The 22,744-nt window shown below is 42.9% G+C and overlaps 1 protein-coding gene across 1 annotated transcript in view; it reads right to left on the bottom strand.

Annotated features, from left to right (window-relative positions):
* Nucleotides 1-7,803: 7,803 nt before the first annotated feature.
* The window catches only part of FSTL4 (follistatin like 4), a 206,918-nt gene continuing 191,977 nt past the window's right edge, over nucleotides 7,804-22,744 (bottom strand). Inside the window, exons 12-16 of the mRNA XM_082771893.1 lie at nucleotides 19,173-19,291; nucleotides 17,487-17,636; nucleotides 16,762-16,869; nucleotides 13,571-13,680; nucleotides 7,804-10,520 (exon numbers count right to left, since the gene is read on the bottom strand). Of these exons, the coding sequence (XP_082628019.1) occupies nucleotides 9,818-10,520; nucleotides 13,571-13,680; nucleotides 16,762-16,869; nucleotides 17,487-17,636; nucleotides 19,173-19,291 (1,190 nt within the window). The 3' untranslated portion in view covers nucleotides 7,804-9,817. The remainder of the gene's footprint in view (nucleotides 10,521-13,570; nucleotides 13,681-16,761; nucleotides 16,870-17,486; nucleotides 17,637-19,172; nucleotides 19,292-22,744) is intronic.

Here is a 22,744-nt window from a genome sequence, read left to right as displayed (position 1 = left end):
TGCTTGCTGCAGACGGTAATTCGGGGATTTGTTTGGCTGACTTAAAGAAACACTTTGAAACAGCTGCCAGTGGGTTAGGTTTTATTGCTGAAAGCATTTACATAAACACGAATTTAACACATTCTGTAGCCTCACTTGGTGCTTGTGAAGACAACCTCCGTACTGCCTTGGTGATGTTTGGGAGGGGTGTTTTTGACCCCAAGCCCCCTGCAGCTCCCCAGTCCTGCACCATATCCAGAGGTCAGGATATTGCTACCGTGGACATGGGACCCTGTGCCTGCCGTGCCACCACTGTCCTTAATCACACAGGGTGGCTGAAGCTGCAGCTCGATGTAAGCCTGCTCATAGAAAGGTGGTGAACAGCAGTCAGTGGGCTCTTGGGGCCAGGTTTTCCTTTTTGTGCCATTTTTGATGTAATTCCAGGTAAGCACATCTACTAATCACCTTTTTTTTTTTTTTTTTTCCTTCTGGGACAATAACGTGGGGTGATGCATTTACCTGGTTTTGCTCAGAAGATGAAGATCCTGCAAAGTGGCTTTGCAGGACATCCAGGGAAAGTGAGAGAGAGCAGCAAGCGCTGGGAGTCCGCCTGCATCTGAATTTCAGAACTCAAAACTAGCACCTTCACTGCTGCCCTTCTTCCTCCCCCATTGCCAAAAACATCCCGCCTCCATTAAAATGCCCTCAGATGCGTCTGGGAAACAAGCTGCCAGATGTACAAGGGGCTGAAGGTGTTGCTGGCACGCTCGCTGTTACTTGTGAGCGTTTTTCCCCCCTGGCAGTGTCGCACACGGCTGCAGGAGCCGCAGCTTCAGGGTGTTCATTAGCGCATCCCCGGCCCTGGAGCCCCCTGGGGCCTCTAAGAGGAGAAAACAAATGAAGCCGCGCTCGTTGACCGTAACACAAATTGACTGCTACTTGTGCTGATGTTTTCAACATAATTCATTTCGGCTCGAACGTGTTGACTATCTGCATAATTTCTCCTTGAATGGTTTTACTGCCATATGGGACACTGCGGACCTCGAGCAGCCGGCTCTGCCTGTAACCCCTCCTTGCTTTAATCAGTCCCACGGAGCGCGTGGGGCCTGGCTGCCTGGGACTGAGGCCCAGGTTTCTTCAATCTCAGGTGTCTCACCAGCCCAGCTGGTGAGGATCAGGAGCTCCAGGTGGTGACGGGGGCAGTGCTGCAGTGCTGCAGGGCTGCTGCGGCTCTGCAGAGCTTGGGGCAAGGCATGCAGAGCAGCCCCTGATGGTGAAATGCATTTTTAGGGCACAGAGAGGATTTTAACCTCCAAAGAAGTCAGGCTGGGTGTTTTCACCAGCACTGACTTGAGCTTCTGAAGAAGAATAATATACAAGAAAAATGACCAGCTTAGCCTTGCTGCACAGGAAGACTTCAGAAATTCTTCAAAAAGCTCCTGTCTTTTACTACTCAGCCTTAATGCAAAGCATAACCTCTAGCAGCATTTGCTGCAGCTAAAACTGTTGACAAGCTAGGATGTCTTTCACTGCAGACTTCATGTCTTAATTAAATGGAATTTGTTTCAGCAAATAATGCTTGTCAGAAGTGCTTTTTTTTTTTTTTTTTTCCTTTTTTTTTTTTTTTCTTTTGCCTTAGGACTCTCACAAAGATGCTATTAGACATTTCGATAATCAGCCATCTGTGTTTCAGCCTTACAATAGCTCCAAGTGAAGGCAGACTAATTTTTCCCAGGCCAAACTTGTAATTATGAATTAAATACACAGGAATGTCAGGCCACTCTTAAATATAGGAACAGAGAGCCATGGTACCTGAGCATGGGAAAAGCAGGAGCTCTCCTGTTCCAGCCCTTGACACCTCGAAAGCTCCCCTAAACTGCAGCTCCCACCCCGACCTCAGCTCTGCCCGCGATGCTGAGGACAAAGCTCCCGGAGCTGCGTGCACCAAGCCCCAGGGCTTACCCAGAAAATGGGTAACGGGATGGACACAGATGAATCAATCTGCAGGGGCTGCCCTGCTCCATGCCCTGCACCATCCCACGAGCTGCTGTAGGACCTCACAGGGCTCAGGCCGAGCTCCGCGGCGCTGCTGGCAGCAGAGGACGCGCTGCGGTTTGGTCCCCAGGCCCTGGGCTCCTGTAGCTGCTTGACAGAAACTCATCCCTGGTGGTGACGGGTGGCAGATCCCACACGTGCCTCGTGTGTACGCACAGAAATGGCAGTGCAAGGGCTGCTTCCTGAGGGCAGAGAGGAGCTGTGCTCATCGCACGGCCTGCATTTTGACCATGCGTGTCGGTGTGCCTCTAAAAGCCACCGACTGCAGTCTTAACACCCACTGTAGAAGGGAGGTCACCAATAATCCCAACAATGAAAGGATAAAACAGACAATGCCAGCATGAGTTTAAGTTTTATTATAAAATTTATGGAAAAAGAGCATTTCCAGTGTATCTAGAGAGAGCACTTTGTGGGATTCCCTTTTGCCCTTCCTCTTGCAGCCCAAGTGTTACTGGCACAGTGTCCGTGGTGCAGCACAACACAGCACAGCAAATACACGAGTAGTTCAAATGCCACACAAGAATTCTGTGTTGATACAAATCTCTACTAAAGTTAATGTATTAAAAATACTTTTATATATTTTACAAGTAAGTGGGAAATTTCACGTGTACAAGCATTACAAGAGGAGTTTTTTTTTCAGGCTAAACTATTTTTTTTCATCACACACTTTCCAGTGTATGTGTTCAGCATCGAATATTGTTATTACTCTGTTTTGAGACAAATGACCCTGATTTTTAGTGGGACTGAAAGGGAGGACGTGCTGTTGGTGTGTTGGAGCATTGCATGGGCAGCAGGGCATGAATCAGGCAGAGACTCCTCTTTTTTTTTTTTTTTTTCTTTTTCTGTTCTTTTTCTTTTCCTGAGCCACAGCTTTCCTATTTAATCACAAATTTTCATTAGTTTTCAGTGTTCTCAATGAAATCTGGGAAAGAAATAAGATGTTTGCCTTTTACTTGGAGAGAGGCACATAATTTGTTGGGTTGTTATTTCTGGCCACATGCTCAAATATTTGTCCATGGGGAAGGGGCAGGACAACTGTCCTGTGCTTGGGAGGGCTTTGTGCCTTCAGAAGTGGGACCTTAGTTTAGTTGGTACACTTCGGGGATGCGATTATTTTTCCCATGCGTGCACACAGGGCTTCCAGGAGATACTGCGTCCTTAAACCATAGTGTACTATTTTAAACTGTATTTAAACTGCACGATTATACAGCAATTGCTTTTCTTTCTAAAGCAAAAAAATATATATATATTCCTCTTTCCCCCCCTTCCCCTATCTGATATTCTGATGTATATACACTACATTGCTGATTTTTATTTTAATGCCAGACCCTTTAACTAATGCCACAGCAGGCTCAGGTGCACTTTTCCAGTCTTGCTGACCAAAATGTGAGAGGGCACGATGCGGGTCTCTGCTTCTTTGATGGTACAGCAATGCAGGGCACTGCTGTGCCTTCTGATCCATCATTTCTCCTGCACTGCTGGCTGACTTCACCCCTGAAGTTGTGTTTCATACAGCGCTGATTTCTTGCTTAGAAAGCTTGGGGGGTCAGAAAACTGCCAAGGGAGACGGGGCCTCTCAGGGGCATTTTGGCTGTGCTCAGGAGGGGCAGGGATTATAACTGCACGAGGACTAACGGGATGATGCTCTGGGTGAAGACAACAGCCTGAAGCTAATCTGTTAGGTGGGGTATCTGCCGTTTCAGACCAGCCAGTTGAAGGCAGGTGATGCTACAGAGGGCAATTAATAAGCCAGAAGTAAGCCTCTACTTGTGGTCTGCCAGTATTCTCAACACCGCGTGTTAAAGTAACAGTTTTGGTGTCCCTGCATAAATAAGATGAGCCCAATGCAGCACTGCAAATACAGATCGATGTAATATATCAGACATACCTGACTGCCTGCACAACAGGCTGTGCGGGTCTGATGTCTAGCTCAGAAGCAGCTTACAGCACGCAGTGGTCTGGGGGATTGAAAGCAGGAACTAATGCAGATTTTTATTTTTCTTTCTTTATTTATAATAGAAATGACTAGCAGATGCCTTATTGCTCTCTCCTAGCTTGGTTGGACCTGCCAAAGGGAAGTGGGAGTCTGAGATGCTGGACCATGCTCAGGCCGGGCTTTGCAAGCCCTCCAAACAAATGCTGTGCAGAAGTTATGCTGCTCCCCGCATGTCAGCCCTTCTCCTCCTCCCCAAGTCAGTTAGCATCTGGTTTATCACGGCCTTAAATAAAACATTAAAACCTCTTCCCCTGCAGTACTCCTTGCAGTAAAAAATAAATAAAGCTCCTTTTCAGGTAACGCTCGGCTCCCTGCTCTGCCACGATTTCAGTGTACGAGCAGGAGGATGGTGCAAGGCCCTGGGGCCAGCTGCATGGAGCCGTGCATGGCATCACACACGTGGCTGCGGGAGAAACCTTTGCTAATCTGGGAATTTGATTTTTACTTCTGGAAATGCCAGTGCTCTGACCTTCGTGTGTTGGGATGGGCGTCTTGTTTGATTTAGTGCTTGTCTTGTTTACCGGGCGCAGCTGGCTGGCTGCTCGCTGCTGTGCTCACTGCCTTTATCTGATGGCTTTGGACAAGTGTCAAAGGCACCACGGACTGCCAAGGGTGAGATGCTGAAGTGCTTAATTAAAGAAGCCTCTAGGCAGTGGCAATTTGCACGGTAGAGGCACTGCAGCAGGGCTTTTTCTGTTTTGAAGTTAATATTGGGAACTGTTTAACAAAAATAATGGTGTTTTCTTCTTGTTGTTTTTTCTTGCTTTTTGTCTTGCAACTGCAAGCATTTAGAAAATATGACCCATACTCCCCTGCATTTCCCGAACTCTAAGACATAAGAGGAGAGCTGCAAGAACCTTTTTTTACCTTTGCTTTTTGTGCCACTTGCATGAGTTTTCATCCCTTTTCAAGATGCCTCCTTTTTGTTACAATCAAGGACAAATAAAATTACTGAAAAGAAAGAAAATGAAGGTAAGCAGAGCTTCTCTACAAGCCTGTCATGTCTGTGAGGACTAACATCACTCGGGTGCATCTCCCCACCAGGCTCTGCATATTTCAGTACAAACACAGCGCTGCAATGAAGAGCTACGGGCAGTGATTTGGCCAGTGCTGCGGCTGGGCTGGTCCTGCTCCAACCATCCTGCCCTGTCTACGTGTACTGGGTGGCCAGGGACTTGGGCAACCAGGGTATTTTGACAAATAAATCAGGCTACACTGGCCAGCTGTCATTGCACAAGGACTGAGGTATTCAAATAATTAAATTAATAAATAAAAATAATAAAATAAAAGGAGTCGTGGCTCTGTGTTTGCCCCTTAGTGGCAGGCAATGCAGCTCTGTCCCAGGCTGCAGCTCAGTCCCACCACTCAGACACCAGTCCCAAGCCAGGATCTTTGCATTTTTGGGGCATCCTGGCTTTCTCCACATGTAAGCAGAGGTGAAATACATCTGCCTGCCTGCCTGTCCTCTCTTTTCAGGGTCATGTGCAACATCCTTCCTATTTTTTTTATTTTATTTATTTTCAGAGATCATTATTAGAAAAGAACCAATCCTCTTGTTGCTGCCATTTGAAAAAGTTTGGCATTGCAGGTGTCTGGGTCTTCCTCGAGCAACCTCCAGGTTGTCATTGGTGCTCGCATCCCCAGCGTGCTGCTCTTGGCTGGGAGCTCATCCCATGCTCAGCACCAGAGAGAGAGGGTGGGCAGGGGAATGAGCTCCAGGAGCAAGTAGGTAAATATAAGGCTGACCTCTGCTGTGTTTTCCATAACCTAACTGCATTGCACATTTTTTTGGGGTTGCATTCAAGAAAAAATGTGCAAAGCTGTGAGTCAGGCAGTAAGTGTAGTGTCAGATGTAACGCAGCACAGAAACCAGGTGCTGGCTGCTTGCCTTGCAGCACGCACTTTGTTTGAATGAGCAGGATTTACTCCGGATTTTCTAGGGGACAAATTATCCACGCATGAGTTTTAGGATACACAGTAAGACGGGGAAATCCCTGGGGCCAAGTGGTCCAGTCCCAGTCCCAGGGGTTCAACGAAAACCAAGAACAGCTAAGAAAGTCCCCCTTTAAATGTTTGCTAAAAATAATGCCCTGAATGGGGGAGAGACAAAGGGGTGCTTAGAAAAAAGTATGCAGGCATCATGCCATGTCCGCGTTGTTGATTAACCACTAGGTTGTACACTCATGTCAACTCTTTAATCTCCCCCAGCTCCAGTTCCTCCTTTTCCATCATTTTGTTGACCTGCTGTAAGGTCAGACAGGGAATTAGCTGTTATCTCCTTACAGAGCAGAGAGCTTGGCCTCCTGATCTGTTTTACACAGTACCTAGCACGCTGCTGGGCACTGCAGTAATTAAGACATAATCATGGTATAAATCAAGTAAATAAGTACTTGTCAACAGGTCATCAGGACTCCTGTGTCTCTCGGGCAAAGCCGTGTTCATGGGGGTCAACACAGCCCGACAGCCAAATCCTTTCCACGGGGGTGAAATGTCTTTCAGCAGCCCTAAAGGCCAAGTCCCTTTTGGCAGGGGCAGCTGAGCAGTCACCGATCCCAGGGGTGTGCCTACCTCTGCCCATGGAAGCCTTTAGGAAATTGGGTTACTTCTGGTAGTGGTTTTAAAAAAATAATTGGTGTATTAAATGGTAAGAACAGGGTGTCGCAGATTCCAACGCAAGGCACTTGTGACTTTTCTCTCCAATTTATGGAGAGCTTCAAAATAGTCACTGGGCTGTATAGTAAGGTCAAGAAAAAAATGATTTAGACCATGGAAATATTAAGGGAAATATTAAGGGGAAACACTATTTGCATTACACTGCTATTGAGCCTCACCATTGAATGGAAAACGCATCTGATCTTGGGACCAGTCTCATTGTCGACCAGGAATCATTTTCTTCTGTGATCCGAGTGTCAGAATACCCAACGGATATGGAATAACTAAATGGTCATTACTTCACTTTAATTTAATTTCAATTAATCACTGTGATTAATTAATCAATTTATTAGGTAGGAATTAATTGTTAATTGGTGGAAAACACCAAGAGAGTGGGAAAGAAACTGCAAATAAGGCAATGCACCCTCCTTCTGACAGAGCTGGAAGGCAAAAAGGACTTTTTGACGACATTTTTTGAGTATATATAAAATCTCCATGTCATAACAAAAAATAAAATCAGAGTAACAAATGTGCAGCACTTTAATGTCAGAATTGACCATCATTGGAACTGTTCACAAGTAGTGTGGACAATCTAAGTTGTACTTCGTTTTCTAAGTATGATATATAGCCGTTAGGATAATTTAGAAAACACATCACCAGAACTTGGGCTGAAGGGGAAGAAAGGGAACATCTTTGAAAGGTCCAAGTGGGAGTTTTCAAGTGAACGCTATTCCAATAGTTTGCAACAAACAGGAAGAAGTGAGGTCTGTTACACATCTTTCACAGCCTATATATAAACCAGCCTCAAGAATATTTACCTGAACAGATATTTACATTTTTTTTTTAAATATTCTTAAAAAAGTAATATTTGATCTATGACACAATGAACGTCTCTACAGGGAAACATAGGCATAATAAAATAGTCAAGAAGTCATAAAAGATAACACGAGAGCAGTGTTTGGCCTTAGTAAAACACATTTAGGATGACCGCAATGTATGGATACAGCTTCAATCAAGAAAGGAGTTGTGCATATTTAAAGGTACTTACAAAGCTGGTCTCCTCCTTTTCTTGACATGGGTATGTTTCCTAACCAGATGAGTACAAAATCATGGACACCATGCATTGCTAAAGGAAGGCTATGCCAATCTCTTTTATATGCCTGTGTTGCAATGATGGGATAGTCTCTTCTAACCCTTATGGCTCATAAGTGAAAACACATGTAGGTTTAAGCCTATGGGTGTTGAAGGGCAATTTAAAGGACTCCATGTTTAATGAATTCATAGGATTCATCTCCCGTTCTCGTCTGTCTGAACAGATTTTTATATATTCTCTATAGAACCGAAATGGTTTAAAATACTTCAGGTCTACAGCCATGCTAAAATGCTTCTCTTTTGGTTAAAGTTGAACATTTAAAGCAAAGATTACCACTGCTAGTCTGCATCCTTCTCATGTAAAAATCCCTCTGTGTGCATTGTGAAATGGGTGACTTCAAGCATCTGTGTTGGAAAATAATTACTGCGCCACTAAAATATCACTGGATGTGTGCAGCACTTCCTTCGTACAAACTCTGGGCACCAAGGTCGCTCTCGAAAGGAGCTGGGTCTTTCAAAAGGCTAAAGTGTGGCTCTGATGCAACAGATGTTTACCTTCAGAGAGAGCTTTCACCAACATCAAGCCCACATTTTCAAAGCAGCACGTGGGATCCACCTGCTTGCAGACATCTGTTCGCAGTGGCCGTGGTGCTCCCATGGCTTGCACCACTTCGCGAGCCATAGCTGCTCTTGCCCTGATTACTTCATGGTGATGAACACAGAAAGTTACAAAAAAAAAAAAAAAAAAAAAAGAAAAGAAAAACAACTAAAAAAGTTTTTATATCTTTCCAAATGTGCAAATGGATCTATACTTTTATGAGAACTGAACTTAAATTTTTCAATGCCAGCTGTTACATTCTAGGGTAATTCAGCTGGTTTTACAAGAATCTCTTTGCTCATAACTAAAAGATAATTGACTATAAAGAAGTGTACTAGAAATGGAGAGAAAAAAAAAATACAAAGAAAAATTGTTTCCCAGAATGCCTGAAAATTAAGGCTACAACTAGAAAGTGAGTGAGTTTCCTATTTAAAATACCCTACGCCATTGTAGCCATTATTTCGTGAAGAACCCAGTGACTTCAGTACTACTAAATATTTAATGAGAGAAACCAACAGTTTCTAGAAGCGTTGCTGCCTCCTGTGGGAACAGCCATAACTAATTCTCTGCCCACTGAAGAGCAGATTTTGCATCCTGTGCCCAAGCTGACCGGACTCACAAGCTACTTAAGGACTAATGCCCCCCTTCTCCATAAATATTTTTACACAAACTCTGACCCCCCAGTGCTTTCTGGCTTTTATCCACTCTAATGGCCTGGATATTTCATGCCAAATTTCTCACATGCAATCATACACGTATGCATTAGAAGAGGCAGGACTCATAACATTGCTTTCAGTAGTACCAGGAGCAAAATTAAGCACAGAAGAAAGCGAGCTGACAGTTACTATTTCTGTTATGCCTCCTTCTGAAATCACATCCGTGAATCCTCCCAAAGCCATCCTGCAGAGAAAACTGATCAGTTTTCATTAAATCGCTCTCCTAGGTTTCTGCAGTTTGAAAACTGCTCTCTGATGCTTATTTTCCCTCGTCATCCAAAGGTGAATTTTAACTGCAGTCATCAGGTGGGGCAGCCAGCACAGCGAGCGGGCAAGGCGTACGGAAAGAAAACGGATGGCTTGAACATAACATAAAAGCTCCTCAATACGGAAACTCAAAATCTGTTTTGTTCTACAGATTCGCTAGGTTTTGTGGCTTATGTGATATCTCAGTGGAGATATTATTCGCTTCCCAGCATTTTTCTCATAACCACAAATCATACCCCTAAATAAAAAATAACCCTTCAAAACCACTTCCTATTAGCAGAGCATACCTTATAAAACTTGCAAGTAGACCAGTGTTGTACCATGAAGCCTATACAGGGGGTTTTTGTTTTTTCATTTTTTTTTTCTTTACCAGTGTAAAAATATACAATGCTACTGCTCATTTGTTGCAGTGTAAAGGTCCAACTGGTACTTGCCTGCCTAAGGCTCTACTGCTATTGCTCTTCATACTTCTCCAACCCAGACCACTGTGTTACCCCTCCTTATACCCGAAACCTCACACCGTAACGTATTTTGCTTCCCATTTATAACAAACAATGAATCTTTAGCTGGTGTAATGAGATACTGTCCAAATAATCCACTGTCTTTCATAATTCTGTTGTGGCTGCTCCAGGGCCAGTCTTTGGATGTGATAGGGTCCTTTAAATTCTTCAGTACATTCATTTTCCCCGTTGACAGCTCTACAAAAAGCACATCTGTTTGCAAATGTGAAGTAGCATATATATAGTACTGATTGCCTTCAGTGAAAGAGGGCTGAAATGTCAGATCGGATACGTGTATGTTTGTTTGTAAGTCATAAATCAACTTGATCTCCCCCTGGACAGTTACAGCCTGGACTTTGATCCTGCCACTGTCTTCATCCGCGCTGACCAAGTAGCGTCCGTCCGGGGAGACGTGCGGGGTGCCCGACACGTCGCTGTTGGTGCCGATGACAGCGTCGGTAACGCTGTCGATCAGGAGCTGCGGCGAGGCAGCCCGCAGCCTGTTCCTCCTACACTGCACCAAGAAGTAGCCGCCCAGGTGGGTGTAGGCCATGGCCTGCGGCACGCAGCTGTAGTTTCTGAAGCTGATGGTCTTGACGTGGGTCACGGTTTCCAGGTCGATTTTGTGGACGGCGGATTTCGATTTGTTAAAGATGAAGCCGAATCTGAAATAGAAAACAGGACACTGAGGAGACATGACTCTGATGGTGTGCTTGAAAGAAGAGGAGAGTCATCAGAACTGGGAAACTGTCCTCTTAATTTTCTGTGCAATAACGCCGTGTGGTTTCTGCAAGAAACCTCTCTTGTTTTAGTGCTTCTAACATGCACTAAAAGGAGGAATACATTTCAGTGCAAATTAGCAACTGATCCTGGAAGCCTGGATATGTATTTGGGTATTTGATTCCAAGTCTTTTATTAGGAAGACCAATTTACAACAGGAATAGCAAGGCTTTTTTTTTTTTTTCTTTTTTTTTTTCCTTTGGTAGGTAAGCACATTGACCAGTTATGTATTGAATCTGTTCCAGTTCTAGGTAGAAGTAATTCATTATATACTCAAGACTTCCTCGAAACATGAAAGTGTTCAACAGAGAGCATCTCCCCGTCAGGCTGGGGGCAGAGAGCACCTTTGAACTACGTTTATAACCACGGAGTGAACACCAATGTGCCCAAATTAGAGCATCTGAGGGCAGCTCTGACGTGTACTTTGTGCCTTTGGTGCCTGGGGACCACTGCAGGAGCTGCGAGGCCGAGGCATGGAGCAGGCTGCTTTAGGCACCGTCCTGCCAGCCCAGGAAAGGTGGAAACCATTTCTCAGGGCAGATAATGAGCAAGGGTGCGCTGCAGAAAAGTGGTCTTTGTTTTCATGCACCAGAGAGGGCAGACAACAGTGAGCAGAGAATAAATGCTCTCTAAAAGATATATGCTGCAGCACACCTGACCTTTGCTGAAGACAAAAAAGGTCAAGAATAGCCAGAAAGGTTTCTGCTTAATTTGAGAGGGAGCCCATAGAAGCAGCCTGTTTGTGTTCCCCTGGATTCACAGGTCACTGGCACTGACTTACAAAAACTAATTTTACATCTTTTCATCCATTCAATGTGAAGAGAAGGAAATGAAGTGAGTGCTTAGTTTTGTATCTCTTCCCTAAAAGATGTAAAATTGCTTTTTGGAACATGGAGGACTGTGCTTGCGTGCAGATAATAGATATTTTGCTTAAAACACTGGGTTTATTTTTTTATTCTTAATCCGTCTGTCAATGAGACACTCAGCAATGATTTCATTTCTAAAGAACGAGCCAATGTAGTGTATGATTCCATGAAAATCACTGGGCTAAGCCTTTCATTTTCCCATTACACTCACATCCATTAGAGACTTCACAAAATATCTGCAGTAGAGATTCGTAGTGCACTGTGTGTGGGGAAATTGGATATGACACTTGTATTTCTCCTGGATGAATGCATTTTAAGTACACTTTAAAAAATGCTTTCCCTTACAGCATTTTTTGAGACTTCCTTAATACTTGGCCAAATGCCTGAAGAAGTTAAAAATGGTTCTTATCATAAACTTTAATTTAAAAAAGTGGGTCAGAATGTGTTTTATGTGCACACAGCTGCAGAAGAGGCACAGTGCTTGCATGAAATCTGTGATCTGAAATCTCAACGAGAACCTTGCACTTAGAGAGTTTTTAATAGGCAGCAATCTACCCTGGGAACTAATAAAAATGGATACATTTCTAGATATCCATCTGAAATAACAGGCAGCTGAAGCACATATGCAGGAACATTTGCATACAAATATTTTTTGGCTCTCAGAAGAGATTGCTTAAATATTCACCTTCCTGGGAAATGCTGGAATCGCCATTTATTGTTTCTGAGTGGAGAATTTAGAACATGATCCCGGTAAGTCTCATTAGACTGTGAGCAATTATTTTTTTGTGCTGAAGGTGAGAGAGAACTGACAAAGATCTGGCCCTGAACAAATGAAATAGGAAATTAGGCACAGCATTCTCTGCTTTGCACATGGAGAACTATAGGAAGTTGTCTACCTTTAGTATTTTTCCTGGAAGATCATCTGCATGCAGCTGATTAATCACACTGAAACAAACAAACAAACAAATCTAAAAGAAAATAAACAAAAAAATGGTTCAATTTTCCTGTCTTTAAACCCAGACTGTACCTCCTCATCCCAGTCTTTAACGTTCAGCAGTCGTCTACCTCCTGGCACTACTCTTATTCATACCAATAGTTTGAAAGCAAACTGGAAAAGTGAGGTAGGGAAAAATTAAGAATGAAAGCCATGAAGTATGTCTTATTTTGTGCTTCAAGAAGCAAAGTTATTTATTTTGGATCAGATTCAACACATAATAATTTAAGTGTGACCTCAGTGTTCCTTGCAGGGAATCTACACTTACTGTAAGGAGCTACATTATGATTTTTGGAGTGTTTAAGTTAGTTAAACTATATTGGTGACAGGAGATGATTAAGCAGTTGTTATGTTATAACATGGTAAGAACGGTATAAATTGCTTTGTAGTTATCATCAATTTTGATAACTTTAATGGGAGGCTTCCTGTTCCTGCTGGGAAGCAGTCAGTATTACTCCAAGTTATTAGTATGTAACTTATGCAATCTCATTAACCACTACATCACATTAACATTCAAAACTGATGCTTTGTAGAGGTGTTTTTTTTCTTCTTCTTCTTTTTAATGCGCAGTGCATATTGTGTTTCTGCTCAAACCTTACACCTCACACACACATCTAATATTTGAATGGGTAAGGAGCTGGGAACATGTGGAAGGACCACGCTTTATGCTTTGAGCAGCATAAACTTTTACCACTTCTGGCCAATCCTTGATCCAAAAAGAGGTTTTGAGATGAGGAAGCCAGATTTTTGGCCACCAAATTCCCAGCACAAACAAGCCATGGCAGCATGTTGTGCTTTGCTAAGGACTGGCTGACCAAGCTGAGGTCTGAATGCCCGTGCAAGGGCTAAGGGAAGCTGAGGTTTGTTTCTCACTGTTTCATTGATCTGATGAGTAACTATAAATAATTTGCTCAGGCATTTCTCCATTTCTTGCGTGAAAATGGAAACAAGAATACTTAGCTCAATCACAAATTCATTCATTAAAATTTGTAAAGGGCTGTAAGATTATTAGACAGATCCTCACTAGAAGTGAGCAGTGTGGTCACTGTCAATATTCATTAAGAGGATTTCTTACCTGACGTGATTAATAATAAGATTTGTAGGTGGTATAAAAAAATCATCCACTCCTTCAAACGGGGTGCGGATAACATGCTGATACTCCCCTGCACTCGCCTCTGGTATTACCTGCAATAAATACACACAAGGTTGTGTGCAAGAGAAGCAGAAAGGTAAATACAGATTACACAGTCATACACGGTGGCGAGTGGCTTTTCCCAAGGATGCAGTAGACTCAAATTGATTAACGACCTCAAAATACTGTTTGGTGTAGCTGCCTTGAAAAAGGTGTGCTAATAAATAGTATTTGAGGCTTGACATTTGTAAGGTAAGTACACAGCTCTACTTTCATAAGACGTTTATATTGCAAGAAAGAGCAGTCATGCGGGAGCTGAAATAGCATGACAACACTAAGACCACAATAAGTTATTCCTTGCTGTCTAAAATAAACAGTTATTTCACGGTCATATTTATTAATCTCACTTAGGTGTGCAGTGATAATTTACCAGCTCGAAGGCTCAGACACTAACTCACAGCTCACAATTATCACTTTGAAGGAAAAGACCTGTTCATCCACCTACTGCACCATACAAGACTTGTGGGGGAGCAGAGCAAGTCCCTTTTGCTGTTCCCCCTGTGCCACCCCCTGGCACAGCCCACACCCCTGCTGCCACAGAAACTCTGCTCCCCCACTGCTCCGGACATGGAGAAGCAGAAGTTTTCACTAATGAAGATGTTAAATACTCAGATTATTTGCTTGGTTCAAGACGACTTTAGTCTATTCACTGGGATACTCTGCTCATGTAATGTGCAACAGTAGCTGCTCTGAGTTTATAGCTACATAATTCATTGCAGGAAATGCTAAAACCCTACAAGGCTCAGTTCCGATGGCCATTCTGACCATGCCATTTAGATTTCTTCCAATTATATTGCTCAAGAAAGATGCCTGTTCCCGCACAGTGCTTTCACAAGGCCAGTAATGGCTGAACAACAGCATCCCATTAGTCGGCTGCACGGGCTGTTTGAAAAATCTCAGACTTCCACAGAACTAGTAGAAACTTAGGTCTACTTACACAGTAGCATTTTTATTAAAAAAGATATTTTATTGCATGACAGCGGCTAACAACTCCGGGTTTGAAGAACGAACTTCACCAGATTAGTTGCTGCTCACCTTCAGGGAAAGACAGTTGGAAAAAAAAGAAAAAAATCTGCTAATGCTGGTGCTAATCCCACTCTCCACATGTGTAACTGCACTTTATAAAGCTAACGGAAAGGACTATCTGAGAGCTGGAGCCTCATAACAAGTTTCCAGCTGTGCAGACGGTGTGTTCTTTTTAATAATCACATGCTTGAGCCATCTCTCCTTTAATTACAGAAACCTCTCACAGCTGGGTGGAGGAAATTAAGCTGGAAAGGGTAAAGAGAGCCCATTTTGTCTCCTTATACTCTGTTCAGGAAACTGTGCTAGTGCCTAGGTGATGCAAGCTGGTGGCACTGCCTCAGAAAACTTTGTTGATTTGCCCCCATTCTGTTTCTGCTGAAAATGCCTGTGTTGAACTGCAGGTTTGTTCCTCATTATAACTGAAAGCCTGCAGGTTTTGGACGCTACCTTGCACTGCACGGTGTGCTCATCCCACATTCATGGGGCACTGCCTCCAGCAAAGCCTTGGGCAGCCTCACGACTGGCGTAGCCTACAGATGGGCAGGTTTTCAGGTCAGAAAGCACAGCCCCTCTTCTCCTCTGCCTCCCTCACTCTGTTTGGGAATGCTTTGATGTAGCTCCAGAAGCAAATTTTCTGGTAAAAAGATGTTCACGAGTCTTCCATGGGTCCAGAAAGGTTGGGCAGCAGGTGCCACAAAATAACTACTACAGAAGGGAACGTCTGGATGGATCAAATCAGGTTTGGTGTCCACTTTGTCATATGACATACAGCAGCAGCAAAATGCCCCGTCAGATGCCTACACAAGAGAAGCTAGTTCCCCAGGGCAATCCAGAAAAGGAAGCTAATTTTGATGTCCAAGCTGATGTGCATTACTGTGCCCCGACAGCATCGTGCTGGTCAGAGCCACACTGAGTGTGAGCAGCTGCAGGGAGCTCACTGGCTCCGCTCCAGTGCAGTCACTGACACCCAACAGCAGAACATGTCCCTGAGGTTTTATTTTTGCTGACCATGCTTCTTTCATACCCTTGAGATTTTTTTTCTCTTTTATTTAAATCATAATACATAGTTTTCAGAAGCACTTAACAAACCCACCACCTTCTCTGTTAAAGATTTGCATTTTACTGTGATAAAAATTCTGCTGCATTATGCTCCATCAACACTGAAAAAGAAAGCCAAAGGCTTGTGAGAGAGAAGTGAAAAAATAGATAAAGTTTAAGGAAAATAAGTAGCAACTTAGTGCAGAAAGTGACAGAAAACCTGGACTTCCACGTGAAAGACAAGAAGAGGTAAATGTCTTTACCAAAGCAGAGAACAGGGTGGTTTTGCTCTAACCTTATTGAGAGCGATAGGCTAGCAATCCTGAAATGAGTTACAAATCTTGAGGCACAGTGCAATGCATTCACCTTTCAATGTTCCTTTTCACACACAATGCACGCAAATTGTTTGCAGACAGAAAAAATTGCAGGTCTTCGTAATGTCTGGGAAGGGTGCACTGCACTTAGTCCTTACCCTATGTTTTCCCTGAATGTGTGTTGCTCAACCTGACTTGCACCTCTGCTGAAATACTACCAATAGGCTAAAGAGTGACAGATTTCTGTGCAGAAAGTACGCTCTTTCAGGCTTCTTGGTACCCACTGCTTTTAGACCTCAATCAAGCTAAAAAGAAGCTGCACTCACGCTGGCTGCACAAATGACTCGGAGCATCGCATGCTCGTGCTGCTCGCAGTCTGCTGCCAGCCTGTGCTGGATGACTTTATGGCACTTGGCTCTGTCATCAGCCTTAAAACAAAATAGACCTTGGCAACAAAGCCATCCTGCTGCCAGCCCATGGCACAGTCATTGCTCAAAAACAAATTAAACAGCAGGAAAAATATGTGAGGATGGACGGAAGAGGGATGAATAAAACACACTAGATATGTAAATGAAAAAGCAGCTTTACATCCAGACCATTAAAGGCTGTTAATTACCCGCAAGCAGCCAGTCAGCAGCTTGCTACTGAGGATGTCAAGCAAAGGAAGGGCAAGGGCTCGGGTGCAGAAGGGCTTACCTGCAGTGTTGGCGAGGATTTCCGCATGTCACCCCAGCTAAGCACCCACACTTGGTCGTGGGATTTGTCATAATGCAACTTGGTTGGTAACGGGTCAACATCCAAGGACTTTAAAAAAAAGAGACATACATATTTACACAGTCACATGTATTTCATTATGCACACAATACACATTACATTAGTTTACTGTAGACATTCCCATGTACCACCGTTTACGCTCATGTGTACAGCTTTGTACAATTACCTTCTCATCAACAGGGGGATCAGCAGCAGCACCAGCAATAGAAAATCTGGCTGCTCAGTTCCATTTTCTGGCTAGATGTCCCTCCAACTTCTGTTACTTACAGCAGATCAGGATCCACTCTCTGCCTGAACTATACCTGCGTCAGTTCACTCTTCCTAACCTACCTATAACCGAGGTCAGGGAGGAGCTCAGTAAGCATATATCAGAAATTAGTTCTAGCATTATTTTACCACGTTAGCTGCAAGCCCAGCTGCAGACACAGCCCTGAGATGATGACAGCCACCCCATAAAGGAATTTCTTCCTGCCAGTGAGATTTCAGAGCAGTGAATGACTGTGTGACCCCACGGGTGAAAGCAACACAGGCCAAACTTTTTAGTGATGTCAGCAGATCCACTGGGCAAAAATCTACGCTCATTTCCCTATATCAAAGTCTTTTTGAACTTTTGCCATCACTGAATGAAGATTTCCCTTTGTAGGTACCTGTATGGCTTTCTGAGTCTGGATATCAATTATCATTACTCTGTGCTGCTTAGGCTGTGTCACATAAATATACTTGTCTCTGACATTGACCGCTGAAGCCCAGAGGCAGGATTGAGTGCCTTCACCTTCCACTCTAGGACAGATCTCTTCCTGCGAAAAAAAAAAAAAAAAAAAAAAAAGGAAAAGAGGATTAATTTCTACAAGTTCAGGGTCTGGAGCTCTAAGAAGGTTAGCTTTGAAAACCACAGAAAACAATTCCATAGGGATTCCATTAGGGTGAGGATTTTTTTCTTTCTTTTCCTGGAAAACACAAAGTAATTATTTTATTTGGTACCACACAGCAGCTTGGCCCTACCCAGTGACATCAAACAGCTGGACCTCACCGGACAGGCTTCAGACTGCCCTCCTCATCCTCAGCAGTGTGCCAGGCACAGAGCAGCTCCTTGGCCTGGGCTCTGCTCAGCATCCACCCAAACCAAGGGGAGCAGGGAGGATCACCTGCCCTTCAGTTACACTGCTCAGCTACACCTCTAACAGCAAATGAGGACACTTCTGTTGTAGGAACCCTTATAAATTGTAGGCTGGTATCACTGTCTACATGGCAAACACTCAGGATGCTAAAAGAGAAAAGGGAGGAAAAAAGTCAAACCTCCCAATACCATGGCAAAGGGCACTACGATATCTGTAGGAAACCCTCAGAGGTCTCTCTGAAGGGCAGCCAAATAATAATGATAAAAGTCCCTTTTATGCCCACCACTGTGCTGACATTATTTCTTTAAGGGCCTGCTCTCCTCTGTGATTTTCAAGCTGTTTCTCCAGAACCACCTCTTCAATATTTACAGCTCTTTGGAAAAGAAACACAAGATGTCTTTCTTTAAGTAGAAACAGCTGAAGTGTGGCTTAATATTATGTACAAACTAAGTTTTGTTAAAGTATTCCAGTAGATAAAAAAAACACTACCAACCACAAATGTATGAGTTTTAGAAAACAATGAATACAGACTCACAGGAAGATCATGGCCCATGGTAGAAGTGCCTAACCCAGCCTGCAAGGCTCATGATCATGTTCTGTTTACCCTGTAAATCGGAATTTTCATAAAAGTAAATGAAGGAGTTAACAAAGCATTAACAAAGCATTTCTGGATGTATTTTAGGAGATGTAAGTTTCCTGAGTGTGTACATGATGTGTGCTATTGTAGCGGAGTACGTGACACAGGTCACAGAAAACACTGGCCTCTCAGAGCCTCCAGGCACACATTATCCCACCTGCTACACTGAGCTCCTGTGTACGAGCCAGTGCTTGAAATTCACTGACATGGCAACAAATTTTCCTTGTAATTTCCTACAGCAAGGATTAGGTAAACTTGGTGCTGGCAGTAAATGTCAGACAACAAGCAGGGATGGCGTGGGTCTCTGCTTCAGCAGCAGAAGATGCTGAGGACCAGCACGGCACAACAAACCTCATCACATCCTTATTTACCTCCCAGCTGTGGTTCAGTCTGGGAAATGTATCCAAGGTTTATCCCATGCATAGTCCCCTTAATTTTCAAGTGGAGATGATTAACCTCAAGGATGTCAAGCCCACCAAGTCACAACATAACTGTCAACCTTTGGTAGTAACAACCCTTGAAGAGATTAAGAGAAACTTTCCCAGCTGTCAGCTATAGCTGCTGGGTTCAGGACTTACATAACTCGTGAAAATCCTCTCTTCGGGCCTGATGTGCCTGCGGATTTCACATTCATTTGGCTGAAGGACTGTGATCCCATCATCAGAAAAGACATAGAACATATTCCCAACACTCAGGCCTTGAAGGGGGATAAAGAAAAAGGAGGAGGATTTTTTATGCACATATCCATAGCTGTTAGGACTGTAAGAACTCGCCCACTTCCCCCCAACAAACAAAATCTGCCTTACATAAAGGTTGGTCATTTGGATGCAGTCAGTGCATTCACAAAATCAAATTTCATGTCACAACGAGGGCTTCAAGGAGTGAAGAGGTACAGACACATTCAAAAATGCATTGCCTTGGTGGCGGCAGTTGTACACCAGCATTGGTGTTCAGGTCTTGTGCTAACATACAAAGCAGGACTTCAGTTAAATAAGCCTCTGTGTGATTATTGTACCTCCTCAGACTATGGCTTTGGTTTGTTATGATTTCATTAAAAATAGTTTGCTAATAATTTGAGAACCGAGCGAGAAGCTTTAGTTTAAATTAATCTCAAAGCTGTCTTATTACAATAAACTTGACTTCTTGCAACTGTGACGCAAAATGAATGTGCTTAACAGCTGTCCACAAATGAAAATATACCCTCTATTTTCTTAAACTATCTGAATGAACTATAGCCACCAAAACAAATACATTTTTGAAATCTTGCAAACTGTAATTCACAAATGTGGAGTATTTCAGCATTGCAATAGCACTCATTTATCCACAACTGGGGCATTCCAGGAGATTTGGAAAACTAGCTGTCTGTCACTGCTTTGCTGTTAGAGCATTTTTTCTCATTTCTGTCATGCAGAAATGCCTTAAAACACTGATAATTTAGTTCCTCAGCTACATGCAGTTGCAGGAATAAGTATCTCCGAGAAATGTTCAGGATCTTTTCAAACACTCCAGTTAGAAAGATCCAAGCATCATTTCAATTTTTTTTTTTTTTTTTTTTTGTACCACCACCAATAAATGTTTGCAGTGACTACTGTCACCCCCAGTAATGCTGATGTGTACCTATCTGCCAATGATATGGTGATGTTGTAATTTGTAATTTGTTATTAATTATATTTTAACCATGGAGAAATAAGTTCCCAGTTCTACGGATCTCAACAATGTTCAGCATTACAATTCCTTTGGCTGCTCCTGTGGTGGCAGCTCTAAACCCTGCTCATGTCTACAAGGCTTCTCACATCTCAAGTGTTTGCATGACTGAGGCAAATCATCACAGGAAAACTTCATGATACAAATGTGTAATTTGGATATGTTTTTTTTTTTTTTTGAGAATTTAATTGAGTATACAGTTTAGTAAGGTTAGGAGGGTTTTTTGAAGCTAAAAAACCCTCTTCTTGTGCCAAATAAGTGGCTTCAGAGAACAAGTTCTCAGAATCAGGTGCTTGCTGAGTTAAACCTCTCTAAAAAAACAGAAATACCCCAGTCAGGGCATCAGGCAGGTACAGGAGCCAGGATCCTTAAATGTGATGCCACGGTGAGGGATCATGCATGTAGAAAAAAAGCTACTGAACTCCTATTGACAACTGAGTTACCTTTTTAAGGACTATTTTTTTAAAGAGTATATTGACAAAGCATTTCATTTGGGCATTTTGGGCCAAAATCTGCGCTCACAGCATGCACACAGCTCCCACCTGCTTCAATGGGAGTTGGGTGAATGCACAGAGGGCAGAACTTGGCCCTGTCTGGAATGAGTGCACATTCATGAGGGAAGTTTTGCAATCCTAACACGTGAAGACAGGCAGGCAACAAACTACAACCATTGTGAAGATGCTTATCATTATTTTCATGCACAAAAGTAGTGTGAATTTATCTAAAACTCCACATACAATGAGTGTGTATTTCAGAATTAAGGCCTTAATTTGTCACGAGAATACTTTTCTAATCTAGACTTAGAGCAAGTGACTTGGCAAGTCCTACCACTTATTTTACAGTAAAACAACTGCAAGTTTTACTGCTGACTGGTTAAAATATGACACAATTTACTAACAACACTGAGGTACACTGAAGGCGTGCTCTTTTCAGAGTTCATGAAATGAAATTAAAATGCTGTTGCAGTCAGTAATCTTCATACTGATTTTTAAACGAAGCAGGTGTTTTACTAGTCAGACTAGGCATTTTACTGTGACTTACAAAGTATTTGCCAAGTCTTGATTGGGGTACATATATAAACAAGCTCAGGGGAATTGGTAAAACAGACTCTGAGCTGGATTGTACTGCTGCTACTGCTTGCTCTGGGGAGTTATTCCAATACACAGGTGGGAAAGGGGAACTTTGCTCAGCTGCAAGATTGATACTAGTGAGGCAAGTAATAGACTTGGAGCTAGAGGACTTATGACCAGGGCTCTTGTTGGCTTTTGCCATCCTCTCTAACTGAAGACAGGTTGGATGACACAACTAGTTCTAAATCTAAAGCCAACAGACCTCATCTGTCTGACAAAAAACTGTTATAACAAAAAGACCAGAGAATGGTGAGGGCCTTCTAAATGTAACCCATCACATCTGAACCATTCCAGATGATGCTGGCTCTACCATCCTTATTATTTTTTCATCAGCTGAAGAAATAAAGCATGGGCACTTGTTGACTCAAGACTGAAATTCAGGAGGGTAGCAGACGACAAGAGTTTTCTTTATTTGAGGAATATAGCCTCCACTGAGATGTACATCTGCATTGCTCCCCTTGGAGATCAAAGGGCAAATCTGTCACAGGGCAACACTCTTCTCTGAACCAATACGTGAATAATTTTCCTCAGTTTAATCTAAATGCTTGAAAGTATTTAAGAACTTACATAAGGTAACAAAAAGGCTTTCAACTTTTTAAGTGCATGCCTTTATATAACTGATGATTGCCTGCTGGCAAGATAAGTTCCCTTTATCCAGGAATAAAGAAAGCAGCATGCACTCTGAAAATGAACACTGGCATAAAAACAAATCTCTACTTTTGGGCTACTCATCATCTTCTCTGTACAAAGACTAAAAACTAGATTGCACGCTGAGTAAATATTGCACGTGCTTCCAGTCCCATGTTTACCTGGCTATGTGCATTCATTTCTGGAGGTTTTCCTTGTGTGTGGTCTGTGAAAGGTTTTGAGGGAAGACTGGTAGACTAACTTGCAAAATGATCGACTACTTGTGTTAAAACTGTGACTCACAGCAAAAGGTGCTTCTATGCAATATTCTGAATAGGATCCTACAAATAGCTTCAGTTGACACAGGCCTGGCGAGCGTGAGGACGTGATCATTTTGAAGGAGCGCAGGTCTACCGATCCAGTTGTTAATATTTCTACTTAGACTTAAGTTTTCATTCTAACAGAATTAAGAGTTTATATTAAAACATAAAAACAAAAATACCATTCCCCTCTAAGAGCCTTCTCTGTGCCAAGATTTCACCTTAAGGTATGTTTACTGGATTCTTTGTCTCAAGTGAATGTGCTGAACAAATACTATAGAATGTAGACAAGGGAATAAACCTACTCTAAAGATACTGACTTGCTTAGGAACATCAATAGTAAATCTGCTTTTACTGCCTGTGCTTTCC

This window comes from Aythya marila, assembly GCF_965140915.1.
Source record: "Aythya marila genome assembly, chromosome: 14".
In the NCBI taxonomy this organism is placed as follows: Eukaryota; Metazoa; Chordata; class Aves; order Anseriformes; family Anatidae; genus Aythya; species Aythya marila.
The sequence above is the reverse complement of the archived record's forward strand: the minus strand, read 5'-3'. Positions and strand labels throughout refer to the sequence as shown.